This window comes from Saccopteryx bilineata, chromosome 1, assembly GCF_036850765.1.
Source record: "Saccopteryx bilineata isolate mSacBil1 chromosome 1, mSacBil1_pri_phased_curated, whole genome shotgun sequence".
Taxonomy (NCBI): domain Eukaryota; kingdom Metazoa; phylum Chordata; class Mammalia; order Chiroptera; family Emballonuridae; genus Saccopteryx; species Saccopteryx bilineata.
In genome coordinates, this window is record NC_089490.1 from 98,768,720 (window position 1) to 98,786,176 (window position 17,457).

The 17,457-nt window shown below is 38.2% G+C and overlaps 1 protein-coding gene across 1 annotated transcript in view; it reads left to right on the forward strand.

The window, feature by feature from the left end:
* Positions 1 to 17,457, forward strand: part of CFAP54 (cilia and flagella associated protein 54) — a 317,030-nt gene that overhangs the window by 142,459 nt on the left and 157,114 nt on the right. The window contains exons 34-39 of the mRNA XM_066262086.1: positions 1,733 to 1,875; positions 3,408 to 3,589; positions 5,516 to 5,743; positions 8,336 to 8,559; positions 8,657 to 8,792; positions 12,865 to 12,973. Of these exons, the coding sequence (XP_066118183.1) occupies positions 1,733 to 1,875; positions 3,408 to 3,589; positions 5,516 to 5,743; positions 8,336 to 8,559; positions 8,657 to 8,792; positions 12,865 to 12,973 (1,022 nt within the window). The remainder of the gene's footprint in view (positions 1 to 1,732; positions 1,876 to 3,407; positions 3,590 to 5,515; positions 5,744 to 8,335; positions 8,560 to 8,656; positions 8,793 to 12,864; positions 12,974 to 17,457) is intronic.

Here is a 17,457-nt window from a genome sequence, read left to right on the forward strand (position 1 = left end):
AAGATAAAATAGAAGAGAAATACATAAGTGGCATACTATGTAAGCATTAAAAAGAAGATGTGGAGTCATTCAAAAACTCCTTGGTGAGCACCTTTTAGATGCAAGGTGCTGAGACAGGTCCAATGGGATATGCAAATTAGAATCTGAGAGGGTAGATCACAAATATTCATGAGTAATTGTAGATAGTGCTAGAAGGTAAAGTACTCATAAAGTCTTCCTTGTTCCTGGGAAGGAGGCTTCCCTCTGGCTGAGACCAACAGGAAAGGTTTCATGGGGAAGGGCCACTAGGCCTCACTCTTGACAGACAGGCAAAACTTAGAAATGGGTAGATAGAAAAATAAGCATTCCAGGTAGATGGAAACACATGAGTTAGAGCCCCAGTGGGAAAAATACAGGATGAGAACCCCAAATGATCTAACCAGATTCTAGGGTATAAGATAGATAGCAGTATAAAATAATTAGCAAAGTAGGTCAGTACCAGGTCATGAAGAGTCTTAACTATCTATTAAGTCTGAACTTTATATACAGAGGATATTATTGAGAGTTTTTGAGCAGAGCTATAATAAATTTATCTGGCAGCAACATACTGAGTGGACTGGAGGAAGGAAGGATATGAATTAAGAGGACATTTATTTCAATAATCCAGTGATTAAATATACAGGTTGAGGTTGACAGTGAACTTGATCCCAGATTCTGTTTCTCCAGAATTTTGTTTAAAATCAGACTGAACTTTTGCAAAAATGTCTCCAGATAGATCCTTTTCCTATGTGAGATAGACCAGATTTGCATCTAAGAAGCAGTTAGAAAAAAAGATAAAAGGGATTAAGTATAAATTGCCAGTTATAAAAAATAGTCAGGGGCAGGTAAAGTATAGCATAAGGAATATAGTCAATAATATTGTAATCACTATGTATGGTGTCAGAAGAGGTGATCACTTCAGAAAGTATATAGATGTGAAATTACTGTGTTGTACACCTGAAATTAATATAATATGTATGTTACCTGTAATTGAAAAATAAATTTGAAATAACACAAAGCAACACAGTAAAAAAAAAAAGTAGGCCTCATAAAGGTCAAACATTTGCTTTCTTAGGGGAAAAATGCAGTTAGATTGCCTGCCCTACAGGAAAGGCTTTGACAAAGTGACCTGTTCATGAGGTCATGGAGGGAAAACCATTCAGATCAGGTGGGCTTTCTTACTGCTCGCTGAACACCGAGAAGTCTTCTCTGAATTTCCAATTATACACGACGATTCATGGTTGATTACTTGGTAGCACAATAATTAGAGAATGATCAAATTGGTGTCAGGGTAACTTGTGGCTAAATTGAGTTTTATTAAAACCATTTATTTATATTAATATATACTCAGTATGTATGTATAACTCATGTATGTATGTATGTATCTGTTGTGGAAGACTGTTTCTTGCTTCGACCTTAATTAAATTACTGTTTCAGAGCTCTTAGTGAGTATAGATCTTCCATTCCCATTCTCATGGGCCCTTTCGGCAAAATAGATATTGATGTTAAAATTCCTAAGAGAAAAGTAACCGCATAATTTAAACATTCTATGGAAAATTGTTTGGCTTTGGTTAAATGCCCAAATGAATTATGATCCAAAATTTGAGAGCATTAACTTATAAATATTTAAAAAATTAAAATAGCTTGAATTTGACAGATTAAATTCAATTTTGCTTATATTGTTGTTTGATAAGATTTTTTTTCCTTCTTACAGTTTCCAATCATGTGATCATGATATATTCTCACTATATAATTCAGGAACAGTATTACCAACAGGAAAATTGACACTAGAAAACTATAAAATGATGCTTGATTTCCTTCATACAGGTATAAAAAGAAAGGCCAATTTAGCACCAGGTAAATAAGTAAATATACTATCAAATTGCTTCTAGATTTTAATTTACTAATGCAACACACACACACTGGCAGACACAAAGAAATACACACACCATTTTTCAGTGACTCAGGAATTTAGTTGAGTTGTGACATTTTGCAGGAGACTTTTATTTGCTCTATTTTTATGGTAATATCATATACATTTGGCCTTAGCTGTTTTATAGAACCGGTTTTGTACTTAGGGCAGTCTACTCTTACCTTATGATCTCCAGCTAGCACCTTCCACAAAAGCTTACTCTAGAAAGAATGCAATAATATTCTGATGGCAGGACCAACCAATGTTGTCTTCTGGTGAGGTAACAGGGGTGGAAAGGTGAAGAGGTACAGGTGAGCAAGGCTCTCTATCTGCATTGATGACACTATTCATAAGCAATCACCTACCTTGAATACCACTCACTTCACAAGTAAAAAATTATTTCTGATATTTTATGCTATTACAGACCCTTCTATGTATATCTATATATATATTTTAGAAAACATATATTTTTGTGTGTGAGAGTAATAGAGACAGAGAGAGAGGAAAAGAGAGAGAGAGAGACAGGAGAGGGACAGACGGACCGACAGACATGAAGGGAGAGAGATGAGAAGCATCAATTCTTTGTTGCAGCACCTTAGTTGTTCATTGATTGCTTTCTCATTCCTATTTAGATTTTTAAAGTGGTATTTTAAATGCAGGGTAACTTATTGCTGATCAGGACACTTCATATGCTGGCTAGCTACCCCAGGAGTGTTGATTTATGTTTGAGGTATTTGACATGCTTCTAATTTTTTCTGGGATTTAGATTAAGTTTAACTGGTGCCCGCATGTCATATTATGAATATCAAAGTATTTGTAAGTAAATTTCCTAGACATAGAAAGAGTCTGAGTTTTGTATGTAGATTATAATACATAGCTTCTTGAGTTTTTTAAAACTAGCTCCCTATCTAAGACCTTCCATGAGGTCGGCAATAGAATGTTCTGCTATTGACTCACTACTTAATGCAGAGTTCTAAGAGAACGTTTGTGGCAGGAGAAATCCTCCATGTTTTAATGCCACAAAAACAGGAGGTTGAGTGGTTAGGGTTGCTGCACTGCCTAACTCTACGAAATGGTATTCTCCTTCTAGTGTATGTGCCCTGGGAATGGCCTGTTTGGGGGAAAATTAAGGAACAGTGTGATCCAATCATTGTTCCCTCAAAAAAAAAACCAACCCAAAAAACAAAAACACATGACATTCCTGCTTTTGCATTGTTCCTTTGGCCATCACCCTTGCCTGGAATATTCTCTGTAGTTTTCCCGCATAGCTGAAACGTGCCCATCCTTTAAGACCTAATCTAAGTGCTTCCTTCTCTAGAAACATTTCCTGGTTCATTGTGTTCATGATAATCCTGTCCTTTCTCCAAAATGATATAGCAATTATTATCTGAATTACTCATTTGATGCTTATCACTTACTGTGTTTTCTGGAACTTAACTCTCTATTTTCAATAACATACTTTATTTTTGTACTGCAGATACTAAAGAGTTTTTGGCATTTATTAATTCTGAAATGAGTGATGAAAATGTCCTTAAGACACAAACAGTTTATGAAACAGAGTTTCAATCAGGTCTCAGTGCTAAAGATAAGGATCGAATATCAAATATGAGTCTATTGGATCATTTTATGAAAATCTTCTTGTATTGCCGAAGAGCAATGGTAAGGTGTTGTTTGTATTTGCTAACATAGTAGACTGGACATGTAAGATATATTTTATTTATTTGCTTACTATCTATAAATTCAGTTTTAATTTTGAGACTAAATTTGCTGTATTTTGTGTGAGTAATTTTTGAGGTTTGCTTGCCATGGTAATGAGGCCTTACCCATTGTGAAGTTGTCAGGGAGAGTAATGAGTTCCTTTTAGTCACAAGTCATCTGTGGCATTTGTCCCTATCTATAGAGTCTTCATGAATATCCACACAGTCCTCTGCTACTTTCTTGCCACACTTGAGACAAGGACTTCTCTGGTGACACCAGGGGTTATTGTCTCATATCTTGATACTTCCCAGGGTCCAGTAGACCCCTTTCTTTCCAATAGCATAGGGAAAGAGCTTTCTAGACCACAGGAAAGATCTGCCTCATCCCCCTGACTTGCTTCTATAGGCCACTTGTGTTTTCTCTCAAATGTTTTTCTTTTTTCTTTCTTAAATATTATGTAATAGTTTAGTAATCTCAAAATTGGAATCATCAGTTACAAAGAAATTAGTTTCCTTTTTATCTTAATTAGAAAGGGGATACTTCAATCCTCTCAAGAGTTGGGAGGAAATCCACCCTTTCTAGACAAGAAAGAAACACACTTAAGTTCTCATATTCTCTGTCAAGTGGAGAGAATGGCTTTTTAAAAATATAAAGTAGGCCTTGTCTGTTGGCTCAGTGGTAGATTGTCGGCTGAGCTTATGGAAGTCCCAGGTTTGATTCTTGCTCAGGGCACACAGGAGAAATGACTATCTACTTCTCTACCTCTCACCCTCCCTCTTTTCTCTCTCTTTTCACCTCCTGCAGCCATAGCTTGAATGGTTTGAGCAAGTTGCCCCCAGGTATTGAGGATAACTTCATAGCTTTGCCTCAGGTGCTAAAATAGCTCAGTTGCTGAGCAACAGAACAGCAGCCCCAGATGAGCATCACCTTTAGGGAGCTAGCCGGTGAATCCTGGCTGAAGCGCATGTGGGAGTCTATCTCTCTGCCTCCCCGCCTTTCACTTAATAAAAAAATATAAAATAAACCCACATCATCCCCTTGATCATGACATTGCATCCTACTCCCCTTCCACCAGCTTCAGTGCCTATGAAGGTCTGAGTCGTGTTCACCTCTCAGAACTCTGCTTGTCTTGCTTTTGTTCAGTCCACTCTCCCCTCTGTGGTCTTGAAATCACTGAGCCTGTTTGCTTCTCAGCCCTCAGGTTCACCCTCCATCCTTTGCACTTGCTGTTTCTTCAGCCTCAAATCCTCTCCTCAACCCAACACCCCCATCGCCACCTCCACATGACTTGTTCAACTCAACCTTCAGTAAGTCACCTCCTCAGAGAGGACTTCTTTCCTGACCACCCTGTCTAAAATGATGTGCTCTCTCTCCCTTGTCAGGCTCTGACCCATTTCTGCTTTATTTTTCTTTACAGCACTTATTATTCATGAAGTTACATTTTTATTTGTCTACTTATCTGGTGTTGGTCTCCCCTGGAAAATTGGGGCAGCATGAGAGCAGACCTGGGTTTTTGTGCTCACTGCCATATTCTCAGCACCTAGAACAATGGGAGTATTGGAGTCAGACCACTGATGAAAACCAGTGGTGCAAAACCTAGTGCACCACTTAGTAGCTGCATGATCTTGGACAAGTTAGCTTCATGACCCCCTTTCCTTATCTGTAAATGGAGGGGAATACTAGTGCACATACTTACTGCATAGGAGCTGTTGTAAAAAGGAAGTAAGATGGTGCCTAAAAGGTCTTATCACAGTATCTAGCACGTATAAGTGGCACATAACAAATGGTGTTAGTTATTTATATATAATATTTGCAGAAAGATGAAGTCGTTCAGAGATATGTAACTTTTGGAACTTTGAGGTCTTTCAAATGTTGTGTTTGTCTTAGGTTCTTGCTCATCGTGGTGGCTTTTGGACTCTGCTTCAGAACTGCTGTCGGGCTTTTTGGAACTTTACTCAGGAGCTACAAATACTTCTTATGCAAGCAGTGGATATGTATAAGACGTTTCCTATTAGTCAAGATGGTTTCATTTGTACCTCTGTTTTACCATTCTGTTTGGGATCAGAATTACTTATTGACATGTTAATAGAACTACAAAAAACCAATTCTATTGAGGTAAGAGTGTTTGGGTCATTATTTTTATTATATTCAATTATCACATATTTTGGCACCATACAGCTTGGGGTAAAGAGAAATTAATACTTTTCTTGAGTTCTTAGTTGGTTGGTCTATATTTATTTTTCTTCTCATTATTATTTGGTTCACTATATCAACTTGCATTGATTTTGATTACCAATGTCTTAGCATGAAAATTTAATTTCTAAAAGGGAACAGACAGTAACATTTACTAAGCTTCAGTTTCTACATAAACTAACTTTAATGCAATAGCAATCTTTTGACAGAGAAACAGACTCCAAGAGAGACCATAAAGCTTGTTTTTTTTTTTTTATCTCTATTCCACTGCTTTATCTATTCCTGTTCTGTTACTTCTGATCTGGTAGAATTTAGCATTTAAAAATTTTTACATTGTGGTTTAAAGCAAGAAAATAAAATTGAAAAAATATAAACATGGCATACCCTAAACACAATGAAAAGTAGTTAACACATAAACACATTGAGTCATGAGGTAATTTCCAGATGTAAAATATATGGCAACAATAGCACAAATGACTGGGAAGGTAAATAAAATTAAACCATCATAAATTTTTACACTTTATATAGCTATAAAGTGGTACAATATTAACTTTAAGTGGAATGTAATAAGTTAAGGATGCATTTAATAATCTCTAATCACTAGAGTAACTACTAAAAAACAAATATAGCTAAAAAGCCTATGTAGTAAAATGGAAAACTAAATAATAATCAATTAAATAAAGAAAGAAAAAAAAGGAACAGTAACAAAAAACGTATGGGACAAATAGAAAACAAAATATAATAAATCTAGCCAAATTATATCAATAACTATGTTAATTATAAGTGGATAGAATATCCCATTTAAAAGTCAGAGATTATATGGCTGAATTAAAAAGAAGAATACCTATACTTGTCCTCAAGAGAAGCATTCTTAATAGAGAGAAACAGGCCTGACCTGTGGTGGCGCAGTGGACAAAGCGTCGACCTGGAAATGCTGAGGTCGCTGGTTCGAAACCCTGGGCTTGCCTGGTCAAGGCACATATGAGAGTTGATGCTTCCAGCTCCTCCCCCCTTCTCTCTCTCTCTGTCTCTCCTCTCTCTGTCTCTCCCTCTCCTCTGTAAAAAAAAAAATAGAAACAGATGAAAAATAAAACAGTAAAAAGAGATATATTATAAAATCAGTAAGCATAAAAAAGCTGGTTATAAAAAGAGGCTATATTAATATTAGGTAAAATAGTCTTCAAATAAATAAGAATTAGGAGAGATACAAAGGGACACTTCATTATGACAAGTGGCTCCATTAACCAGGAAAACATGCTATTCAAAAATGTATATGCACCTAATAACAGAGATTCAAACTATACTCTGGACACCCGAAATTTGGACTGTAACACATAAACAGTAATTCTTTTTTTTTTTTTTTTTTTGTATTTTTCTGAAGCTGGAAACGGGGAGAGACAGTCAGACTCCCGCATGTGCCCCACCGGGATCCACCTGGCACGCCCACCAGGGGCTACACTCTGCCCACCAGGGGGCGATGCTCTGCCCCTCCAGGGCGTCACTCTGTTGCGACCAGAGCCACTCTAGTGCCTGCTGGGGCAGAGGCCAAGGAGCCATCCCCAGTGCCCGGGACATCTTTGCTCCAATGGAGCCTCGGCTGCGGGAGGGGAAGAGAGAGACAGAGAGGAAAGAGAGGGGGAGGGGTGGAGAAGCAGATGGGCGCTTCTCCTGTGTGCCCTGGATGGGAATCGAACCTGGGACTTCTGCATGCCAGGCCGATGCTCTACCACTGAGCCAACCGGCCAGGGCTAACAGTAATTCTTTAGGCAAAAAGTTTTCCTTCTCCATAGACTTGACCTTTGCATCAGGGATTGGACATATTATTCTACAAACTGATTAATGTAACCAATGTATGGGGGAAACTTAATTATTTGTATATAATAGAACCAGTTTTTCCTCAAAATTTTGCCTTATTGGTTAAATAGCTTGACTTAAATAGATAGTGACTATGTTCAAGAAGTGACCTCTGTCTGTGCTAATATAATGATTTATATGGCTACTTAAAATTAAACTTAAATTAATTAAAATGAAATACAGGCAGTCCCAGGTTAGTAATGAGGTAAGTTCTGTAGCTTTGTTTTTAAACTGAATTGGTATGTAAGTTGGAACAGGTGCATTTACCTATTGAATACAACTTAGATGTTTGTCTTAACATAGTATTTATTTTACCTTTCTGTGCCTATAAATACTTAAACATTTTCAAATCTACAGAACCTATCTCGTTTGTAACCTGGGGGCCGCCTCTACAATGGAAATTGCATTGCACTGGTCAGCCTTCCGTAGGTCAGTATCCACACGTGCTGAGTGGCACAGGCCGAGCAGCACAGATGTAGCACGTTTCCATTACCACAGGAGTTATATGGGATAGTATCATGAAGCTTTCAGTTATGGAATAAAAATATTACATTTTTTTGTTTAGTCTTTTTTATATTTTTCTAGATCACATTCACTTTTCAGAACAAAATGTGTAGAAAAATCTGAATTTACACATTTTTTAAAATGTGCTACTTGCAGATTATAGAAGAAAAAGGAGAGTTCAGTGTTCCAAGTTGCTATGGAAATATTAAAAATGATAATGGCGGTTCTAGCCTTACTTTTGAGCATCCTTTGGACGATGTAAATGTGGTTGATTTGAAATGGATCCATGACTTTGTATTAAAATCTCTGGAACTTTTATATCAAGTAGAAAAATGGGAAGCACTAGTATCACTTGCCATTCAGTTCAATATAATTTCACAGTAAGTACTGGTATAACAGCAATTCAGTGACAGACTTCATTGAAGAACAATGTGTTTTCAGTAACGTTTGCTTTTGAACATATTTTTCCCTATCTAGTGAGAGATATGCAGAGCAAGTGACACCACTGCTGGTGTATGCACAGCGACAGCTTCTCCTAAGAATATCCAAGTTCGAGGGCCCAGACATAACTGAACAAGCGTGTGCAAGATATGAGGCTGAATATAAAGAGAAGGTAAGTTTGACTGTATAATTTATGCAGTAGTGAGTTCTTATTAGCATGTATGTAACAAAGATTTAGGAATCAGATAAATGTTATTTTCATGTAGTCATTTATCATTTAAGTCAACAAACATTATTTAGAGCCTGCTATGTGCCGGTAATAGGGTAAACTAAAGTAAGTCCTTGTACACAAGAAACTTATGAGGGGTGATTATCCACTAGAAACAGCAAAGACAGTGTCTAGAGCTCTAATACTTTTATTGGCCCACTAAATGTTTAACTCGTTTCTTAATAAAAGAACTGAAACTTTTAGGTCAAAGAAAATATTTTGGTTTTCACTATTAACATATATATATATCTCAATACAAACATAATATATAATTTTTAATATTAAAATACTATAATATTTATTAAATATACAATTTATTAATAAGTATATGATTTATTAATAAATGCAGTATTTATTAAATATATCAATACAAACATAAGATATAATTTTTAATATTTATGGAAGAAGAGTGGGCTCATAAAGGTAAAAATGCCCAAGCCCCATGAAAGTCATGGTTCAGCTTTGAGTTAGGCAGAAGAAAGCAATAAGTGAACTTTCTCATTTGTTTAATATATATGTACTGACTACCTAACATCAGAGCCATTGCATTCATTATACGTGCTGTATCCTGCCCAAGGGCCCCTGGCGTACATGGGGCTGACATTCCGTGCCTGCCCCACACACCTGTCTGTGTGCTTGTGTGTTGCAGCCACCCCACAAAGAGCTCCCTTTTCTTCTTTTTGCAAAGGTTCCTTATGGCCTTTGCATATTCTTTTTTATTTTTTTTTAATTTATTGGGTTGACCCAGTTCATCAAACCATACAGGTTTTAACTGTACATCTCAACACAACACCGTCTACACAGTGCATCATGTCCCACCCCCTCAAGCAAAGTCTCTTTCCACCTATTTGCCCTCCTTCTCCTACCTCCACTCCCTTTTGCATGTTCTTGCCTCCTGCATATTCTATGCAGTGAGAATGCAGCCCGAATTCTTGCTTTATGGAGTTTAATTTCGGAGGGGTGAAGGTAGGATCAGATAATAAATATGTAAGCAGATATAAAAAGATTTATGATCATTGGAAGTTCTCTGAAGAGAATGAAATAGGTCAATGGAATAGAGATAGGCTGGGTGAGAGGTGGAAACTTTAGCAAGCATGATGGGGAAGTCCTCTTGGAGATGGGACTCCATTTAATGAGCAGGCACCAGTGAGAAAGAGCATTCCAGCCCAAGGGAAGAAGGACAGAGGTCCTGAGATGTGAGAGAAAGAAGGCCCCAGTGGCTGTGGTATAGCAGACAAGAGAGAGGGTAAAAACAGGGGGTTGCTTCTCTGTTTTTGTGGCTTATTCCTCTTCTCCACAATGTCTTAATGTTAATGTTAAGTGTTCTTGGTCCTCTGTCTTCTCTATGCACACACTCTTAACTTGGTGAGTCAATTCAGTTTTGGATCTGAGTACCATCTTTATGATGATGACTATCAAAATTATTACATCTCCATTCTCAGCCTTTCTCCTGAATTCTTCGTTGACATATCTAACTAATCAGAGAAGCATAACTATTAAGATCTATCTATCATCTATCTATCTATCTATCTATCTATCTATCTATCTATCTATCTATCTATCATCTATATATCATTTATCTATCTATCTATCTATCATCTATCTATCATCTATATATCTATCATTTATCTATCAACTATCTATCTATCTAGATTTATTACAAGGATTTGGCTTATATGATCATGGGGCTGACTAAGCTAGTCCAAAATCTGTAGGGTAGGCAGGATCGTGAGCAGGAAGGAACTCTACAGGTGTGGCCAGAAGCTGTTATCCACTGGCAATCACTAAGGGAGAATCTAGTGAGGAGAGAACCGTCTTACACCTGGATGCTGGTTGGAATTTAGAGTCTGGAGACCACCTGCACTGTCAAGGGCTTACCTGATTCGGTTAGGCCCACCTAGGATAATCTCCCTAGCTTAAAGTAATTTTTTTAGGGACTTTAGTTAGTATCTGCAAAATCCCTTCACAGCAGCTTCTAGATTACAGTTAGATTGAATAACTGGGTCAAGGTATATATATGCTACAGAATTGATGTTTCCCTCCATTTGTCCTACTAGTTTAGCCTAAGCAAGTTGACTTATCAAAATACATCACACTCTTTACTCAACATCATCTCTTACACCTTTAATATACTTCTCAAGTTTTTAACACATCTCAAACAAGCCTGTTTCTCCAAGTCCTCCGCATTCTAACTGATGATATCCCAGTTCTCCTATCTTCTCAGGCCAGACACCCTGGGGAGACTCCTGACTTCTCTCTTGCTTTCATACCCCACTTCAAATTGCTTGCCAAATCTACTTTCTAAACGTAATCAGAACCTGACCACTTCTCACCTTTGCCACCCTGCTCAAATCCAAGCCACCATTATATTTGCTTTGATTAATGCAATGACTTCCTAATTAGTCTTCTTTCTTCCTACTTCCCTGAAGCTCTGACTCCAGCCTGTAGTCTAATCTCAATATAGCAGATAGAACAACCTTTAAAAACCTAAGTCACACCATGTCATTCCCCCATTTCAAAACGGATATTAGCTCCCCATCTCATTTAAAGTTAAAGTGAACATCCTGTCAGGATCTAATGCCCTACATAACTTATCCCCCTGAGACCTCCAGTAACTCATCTCCTTATTCCTCTGCAGGTTTCAGCTGTTTGCTCTGTTTTTTGTTTGTTTGTTTTTAATTGTTCCATTGATTGGAGAGAGAGGGAAGTAGGAAGAGAGAGAGAGAGAGAGAGGGAGAGAGAAGCATCAACTCATTGTTTCACTTAGTTCCATTTAGTTGTGTACTCGCTGATTGCTTCTCATACATGCTCTGACTGGTCATTGAACCTGCAGCCTCTGGGGTGCCAGGTCAATGCTTTATCCACTGAACCTCCTGGCCAGGGAGCTGCTCTGTTCTTTAAGACATTCTTGCCTCAGGGTCTTTGTGTTTGCTCTTCTCCTGCTTGGAGTGTTCCTCCCCTCAATACCCACAATGATTTTTCCCTTGCCTTTTTCTAGATTTTGTTAAATGTCACATTCTCTATGAGGACTTTCTTCACTATACTATTTAAAATTTTGTGCTTATTTGCTTTATTTTCTCTATAGCACTTATAACTCTTTAATATAATCTATAATGTACTTCTCTATTTTGTTTATTGTCTCTCTGCTTCCCCTCGCACGAGTTCCATAAGAATAGGAATTTTTGTTTGCTTTGTTCTCTGCTATAGAGTCCTTGAGCTTGAAGCTATGCCTGGCACATAATAAGTATTCAATAAAGAGTTGTTTAATAAAGCTGGAGAGGTGGCAAGGACTAGGTCAAGTAGGGCCTTATTAGGTTGCGGGAAGAAATTTGCATTTTATTAGACTGTGTTTACATGTCATTGTAGAAGTACCTGCAAGGAAGCGCATCTCCATCAGACTGGAGCTGTATGCAGAAGAATAGGGTAGGCTAAGGGGTTGGAGTGGAGCAGCAGAGAGAAGAGGATCCGGGACCTTTTAAAATAATTTCCTTCAGTTTAACAATGTTTTGCTTTCAGATGTCTTTATAATTTTAGCACTCCAGTATCTGTTAGCAAATATATTTTTAAAATACTACAGAGGAAGTTAGTTCTGAAAAGCTTCATCAGGGAAGTTTAAATTGCATTAATTATGAAGAGGGTGGAAAAACATGCCCTTGGAAAAGCAGCCGATATTTTAAATATGTCTCAACTTACATAATGGAAGCTATATTTAGACTTGTAAATTTATAGAATAACAGAAAGTCATATTCTAATTGCTGTACATCATTTGCCTAATGCTCTTCCAGCTGTGCTGTATAAGAGAAATATGAAAAATGATGTAGCTGCTTTTCCCCCCCTAAAAGTCTCTGCCAGCTTTTATTTGTATCCCTCCCTCTCTCTCTTTTAACAAGTGAAAAATAAGATAAATGTTTTAAGTGAGCCAAATTTTTGGCTATAAATACCTAAGTTACATCTGTTTTCATCTTTCCTTTTTAAGATAACCTGCCGAAATTTTATTGGGAAGCAACTCAAGGTTAATCCTAAAGCCAGTAAATGGACGGATACAGAGGACAGTGCAGATTTCCAGAGGAAGCTCGTCCTCACAGGTCTGAGCCAATTTTCGCTTGAAGCTCTTCTAAAGCAAGGTTTGCTACTGTGTTCTGCACCCAGAGCTTCCGTAATGAAAATGTTTGCAAAACCTCTTTTGCATGTTTATTTAACGGAAAATAATCTATTTGATATCTACTGTCTTGTGCTGCTATAAAAGTCACAGAAGGGGAAATAAAACCTATGTTTATTAGTTTAATGTTTAAAGGAGGGAAATGAATTTTTTAAAATGAAGAAAGGAAATGATGGGAAAAAAAGATAGGAACGACTGTTCTGTATTTATCTGACTTTGAAACTCTTCAAGTTGATCTTTTGCTGTTTTCTGCTCTGACTCCCATAATAACTTCCATTTTCGTAATCAGTATAGATTATTCTTGTGTTGGCTTTACCATGGTGAAGTTATGTGTCTTTTGACTAGCGCACAGAAGCTTTGGGAATGTCATGACTCCTTTGCTGTTAGCTGATGAGCCTTCTGGGAATATCGGTACTTTGGCAGCGCAGCGCACAGGAATGGAGCGATAGAATAAGATGGGTATGGAAACAAGGCTGTCTTTTAACTACACTTTTCATGCACCTCTGTCTCTGGAATAGAAAAGAAAGTCCAGTCTTCTCTTTTGAGTTGTTGGGATTCTTGTATTTATTTATCTGTGGGCTTTATGTATGTATGTGTATATGCATGTAGAATAATTCCCCTTTATCTTTGGTTGATATGTTCCAAGACCCCCAGTGAATGCCTGAAACTGAAAATAGTATTGAACCCCCTCATTCGGTTTTTTTCTCTATACATACATGCCTATGATAAAGTTTAATTTATAAGTTAAGCATAGTAAGGGATTAACAACAATAATTGATAATAAAATAGAATAGTTATAACAATCTACTGTAATAAAAGTTATGTGACTGTGATTTCTCTGTCTCTGTATGATACTGATCTGATAGCTGAGACAGCTACTGAGTGACTGATGAGAAGGCAGTGTACACAGCACGGGTACACTGGACAAGGGGGTGACTCACATCCCAGGCGAGAAGGAGTGGGACGGTGTGCGATTTCATCACCATTCTCTGGCACACAATTTAAAACTTATGAATTGTTTATTTTGGAATTTTCCATTTAATATTTTCAGGTTGTGGCTGACTGTGAGTAACTGAAACCACAAAAAGCAAAACCATGGATAAGGGGGATCTATTGTAATCATTCACTTATTCATTTACGGAGTCAGCCAGCCAGCTGCTTCGTCAGTTAGCAAATACTAAGTATCTGCCATTTGTTGAATACTGTGCTAGGTACTGATATATAAAGGTGAATGAGACTAAAGATTTGTTGTCCAGAAGTCCATTGAAGGAGAACAATAAGTAAATCAAATATTATACAATGAGTCTTCACCAACATTGTCCATAGGTTTTTGGAAACTGTGACTTTAATCGAAACAATGTTTATTGCAACCAATTTTACCATAGGCTAATTGATAAAAACAAGAGTTAAGTTCCTATGATATAACTCTGGTCAGAAAAATATCACCTAACTTCTAAATAAAGACCCAAAACACTTCTAATAGTAAATATTGAAATAAATGTGAGCTATACATACATGGGAGAAAGATTAATAAAAACAAATACAATAATGATTTTCCAATCCACAGTTCAGGGTCTTATGTGGCTGAAGCCTCTCCTGACAGCTCAGGGCACAGGACAGGCACTCACCCTGAACAGGAAGTCCTTCCATCAAAGGGCACACTCATACACACACGCTCACTCAGACTGGGCAATTTAGGCAAACCAGCTAATCTAACCTCCACATTTTGGGATGTGAAAGGAAAACAAAGTGTCAGAGAAAGCCATGCAGACATGGGGAGAATGTGCAGACTCTACACACTGGCCCCAGCCAGAATTGAGGTTTTTTTTTTTTTCTCTCATCAATGTTATAGTGAAATTACATTGAATGAAACAGCATTATTCAAGAAACTGCTGTAGAATGGGATGACAAGATCTGTAATATTATAACTGCTGCTGCTATAAACAATAATAGCATAATAGCTATCAGCTAGCATTGCTTTTGAGAGACTGCATTTAATTTAGCAGGGCTAATGTAAAAGGCAAAGACAAAAGCTGCAGTGAGGAAAGTTGGCAGGGTTAGATAATAAAGGGGCTTAGAAGGCAGGGTAAAGAGAGTCAGATTTATCTGGAGAGAGCTGCTGGGAGCCAGGTAAAAGAATTTCAAGAAGGAAAGTGAAATGATCACATTTGTGTTCTTGAAAGACCATGGCAGCAGCATGGGGCATTGACTGAAAGGAGACCACGTAGAGATCGTGTGGCTACTCTTGACCTGTGTGTTGGAGATGCGGTGAGGCCCCAGACTTAGACAGTGAACTGCAGGAGTGGAGAGACACAGAGGAAGGCCGAGGTCCACAGGACTGTGTTCTGTACTAGTTAAATGATGGGAATGGATGTGTTCTGTACTAGTTAAATGATGGGAATGGATGTGTTCTGTACTAGTTATATGATGGGAATGGATGAAGAAGGGAGGAGCTCAAGTTGCTTTGGTTTCTGGCTCGGGTGGTTAGGTGGATCTGATGCCTTTGCTCTACAGGAAAACTGGAGGGAGGGGCAGGCCGGGGGATCAAGTTACTTTGGAATTGCTGAGTTCAGATGCCTGGAGCAGAATGATCCAGTATATGGTTGGATATACTAGTGAGACACTCAGCAGAGATTTGTATTTTAGTCATCAATATATTGGGAGTGGTTGAAATCAGGGGCTTGTGTAAGGCACCCAGGGAGAGTTATGTGGAGAATAGATCTTAGAATGGCCTCATTTTGGAAGCCGTGCCAGTCAAAATGGGGTAGGCTCTATGGCAGTAACAATTTCCAAATCTAATTGCTTTAACATAAAGGAAGTCTAGTTTTTTTCCTGTGTTCAGTGAGGTTGAGTGCTGAGCTACTGCTCATTGTGAGTTAATGGAATCTCCATGTTGACATTGTACAGGCAGGAAAAAGAATATTATTTTATAGTCTTTTTTATTTTACAATTTTATATTCATAAGTTATATATAAATCGTGTGGTGGCTCTTGATGCCGATACTTGAGACACATGTCACTTTTGACATTTCATTGGCTAAAGTCACATGGCCACATCTAACATCAAAAGGGGTGAGGAAGTGTTATCCTACACTGTCCCCTGAGGATGAAGAGACACAGAATATGTGAAGAACCCTAATATCCGTCACAGGAGCAAACAGAAGAAGCAATATCTGAAGAGATTGGGGTGTGGCCCAAGAGGTAGAAGGTAGAACAGCGAGAGCAGTATAGGCAAGGCCAGGTAAGAGACTGAGCAAGATGAAGCAGTCAACAGTCAGGTCACATACCATGAAGACAGATTGTCTATTGTATTTGGGAGGCCATTGTCTCTGGTGATTTTGCTATGACACCCTCGTCTTAGGGCCTTGCGTGAGCAATTTACCCTTTCTGAAATGCTCTTCCCCCATTCAGATGTTTGATAAACCCCTCACCTTCTTTAAATCTTCAAGTCACATCTTTTCAATGAGGCTTACTCTGACCATTGTGTTTCAAACTGCACTCTGCCTGCTTCCTCCCAGTGCCCCTTAGTGTACTAAACTTCTTGTTTTTTCTGAAGTACTTATCAACCACTTACCTCATACTGTATAATTATAATTCAATTTTTTTAATTTTTATTTATTTGTTTTAGAAAGGAGAGGGAGAGACACAGAGAGAGAGAGAGAGAGGAGAGACAGAGAGAGAGAAGGGGGGGAGTAGCTGGAAGCATCAATTCCCATATGTGCCTTGACCAGGCAAGCCCAGGGTTTAGAACCGGCAACCTCAGCATTTCCAGGTCAATGCTTTATCCACTGGGCCACCACAGGTCAGGCCATAATTCAATTTTTATTGTATTTATTGGTTACTAGCCTTCTCCCTGATACAATGTAAGCTCTTTTAGGGCAAGAATTATTGTTTTGTTCACTGTTATAATCCAAATATCTTCATCAGTGTCTGAATCATAGTAGAAACTCAGTATCTATTTGTTGATTGAATGACCCTGTGACCTTAACAAGAGTAGCATCAAAGAAATGATGTGTATGTGGGGTTGGGGTGGGGAGGTGGAAGTGTTCTGAGTGGTGGGTGCAGAGGTGATGAGCTGCACAGAGCCACTGAATGGAGAATTGCCTTTCAGAAAGCTGAGCAGTGACAGGAAAGACAGTGGCAGCAGCAGGTAGAAAGCAATGTGGGGCTCAGGAAGGCTTTGTATTATGTGTCTGTTCTTAATAGAAGAGAAGGAGCCTATTTCTATATTAAATTGTGTATTTTTAATAGAAGAGAAAGAGCATATTTATTTACTCTTTCCCCACAGTAAAAAGGGAGAGCTTAGAGAAAGGAAAGGTATTTGATAGGGCAAGAAGCTTGAGGAGAAACAGGCAGAGCACGGTTTGCAGGGGAACTGGCCTCGGACAGGAGTGTGGAACACCCAAGGCAG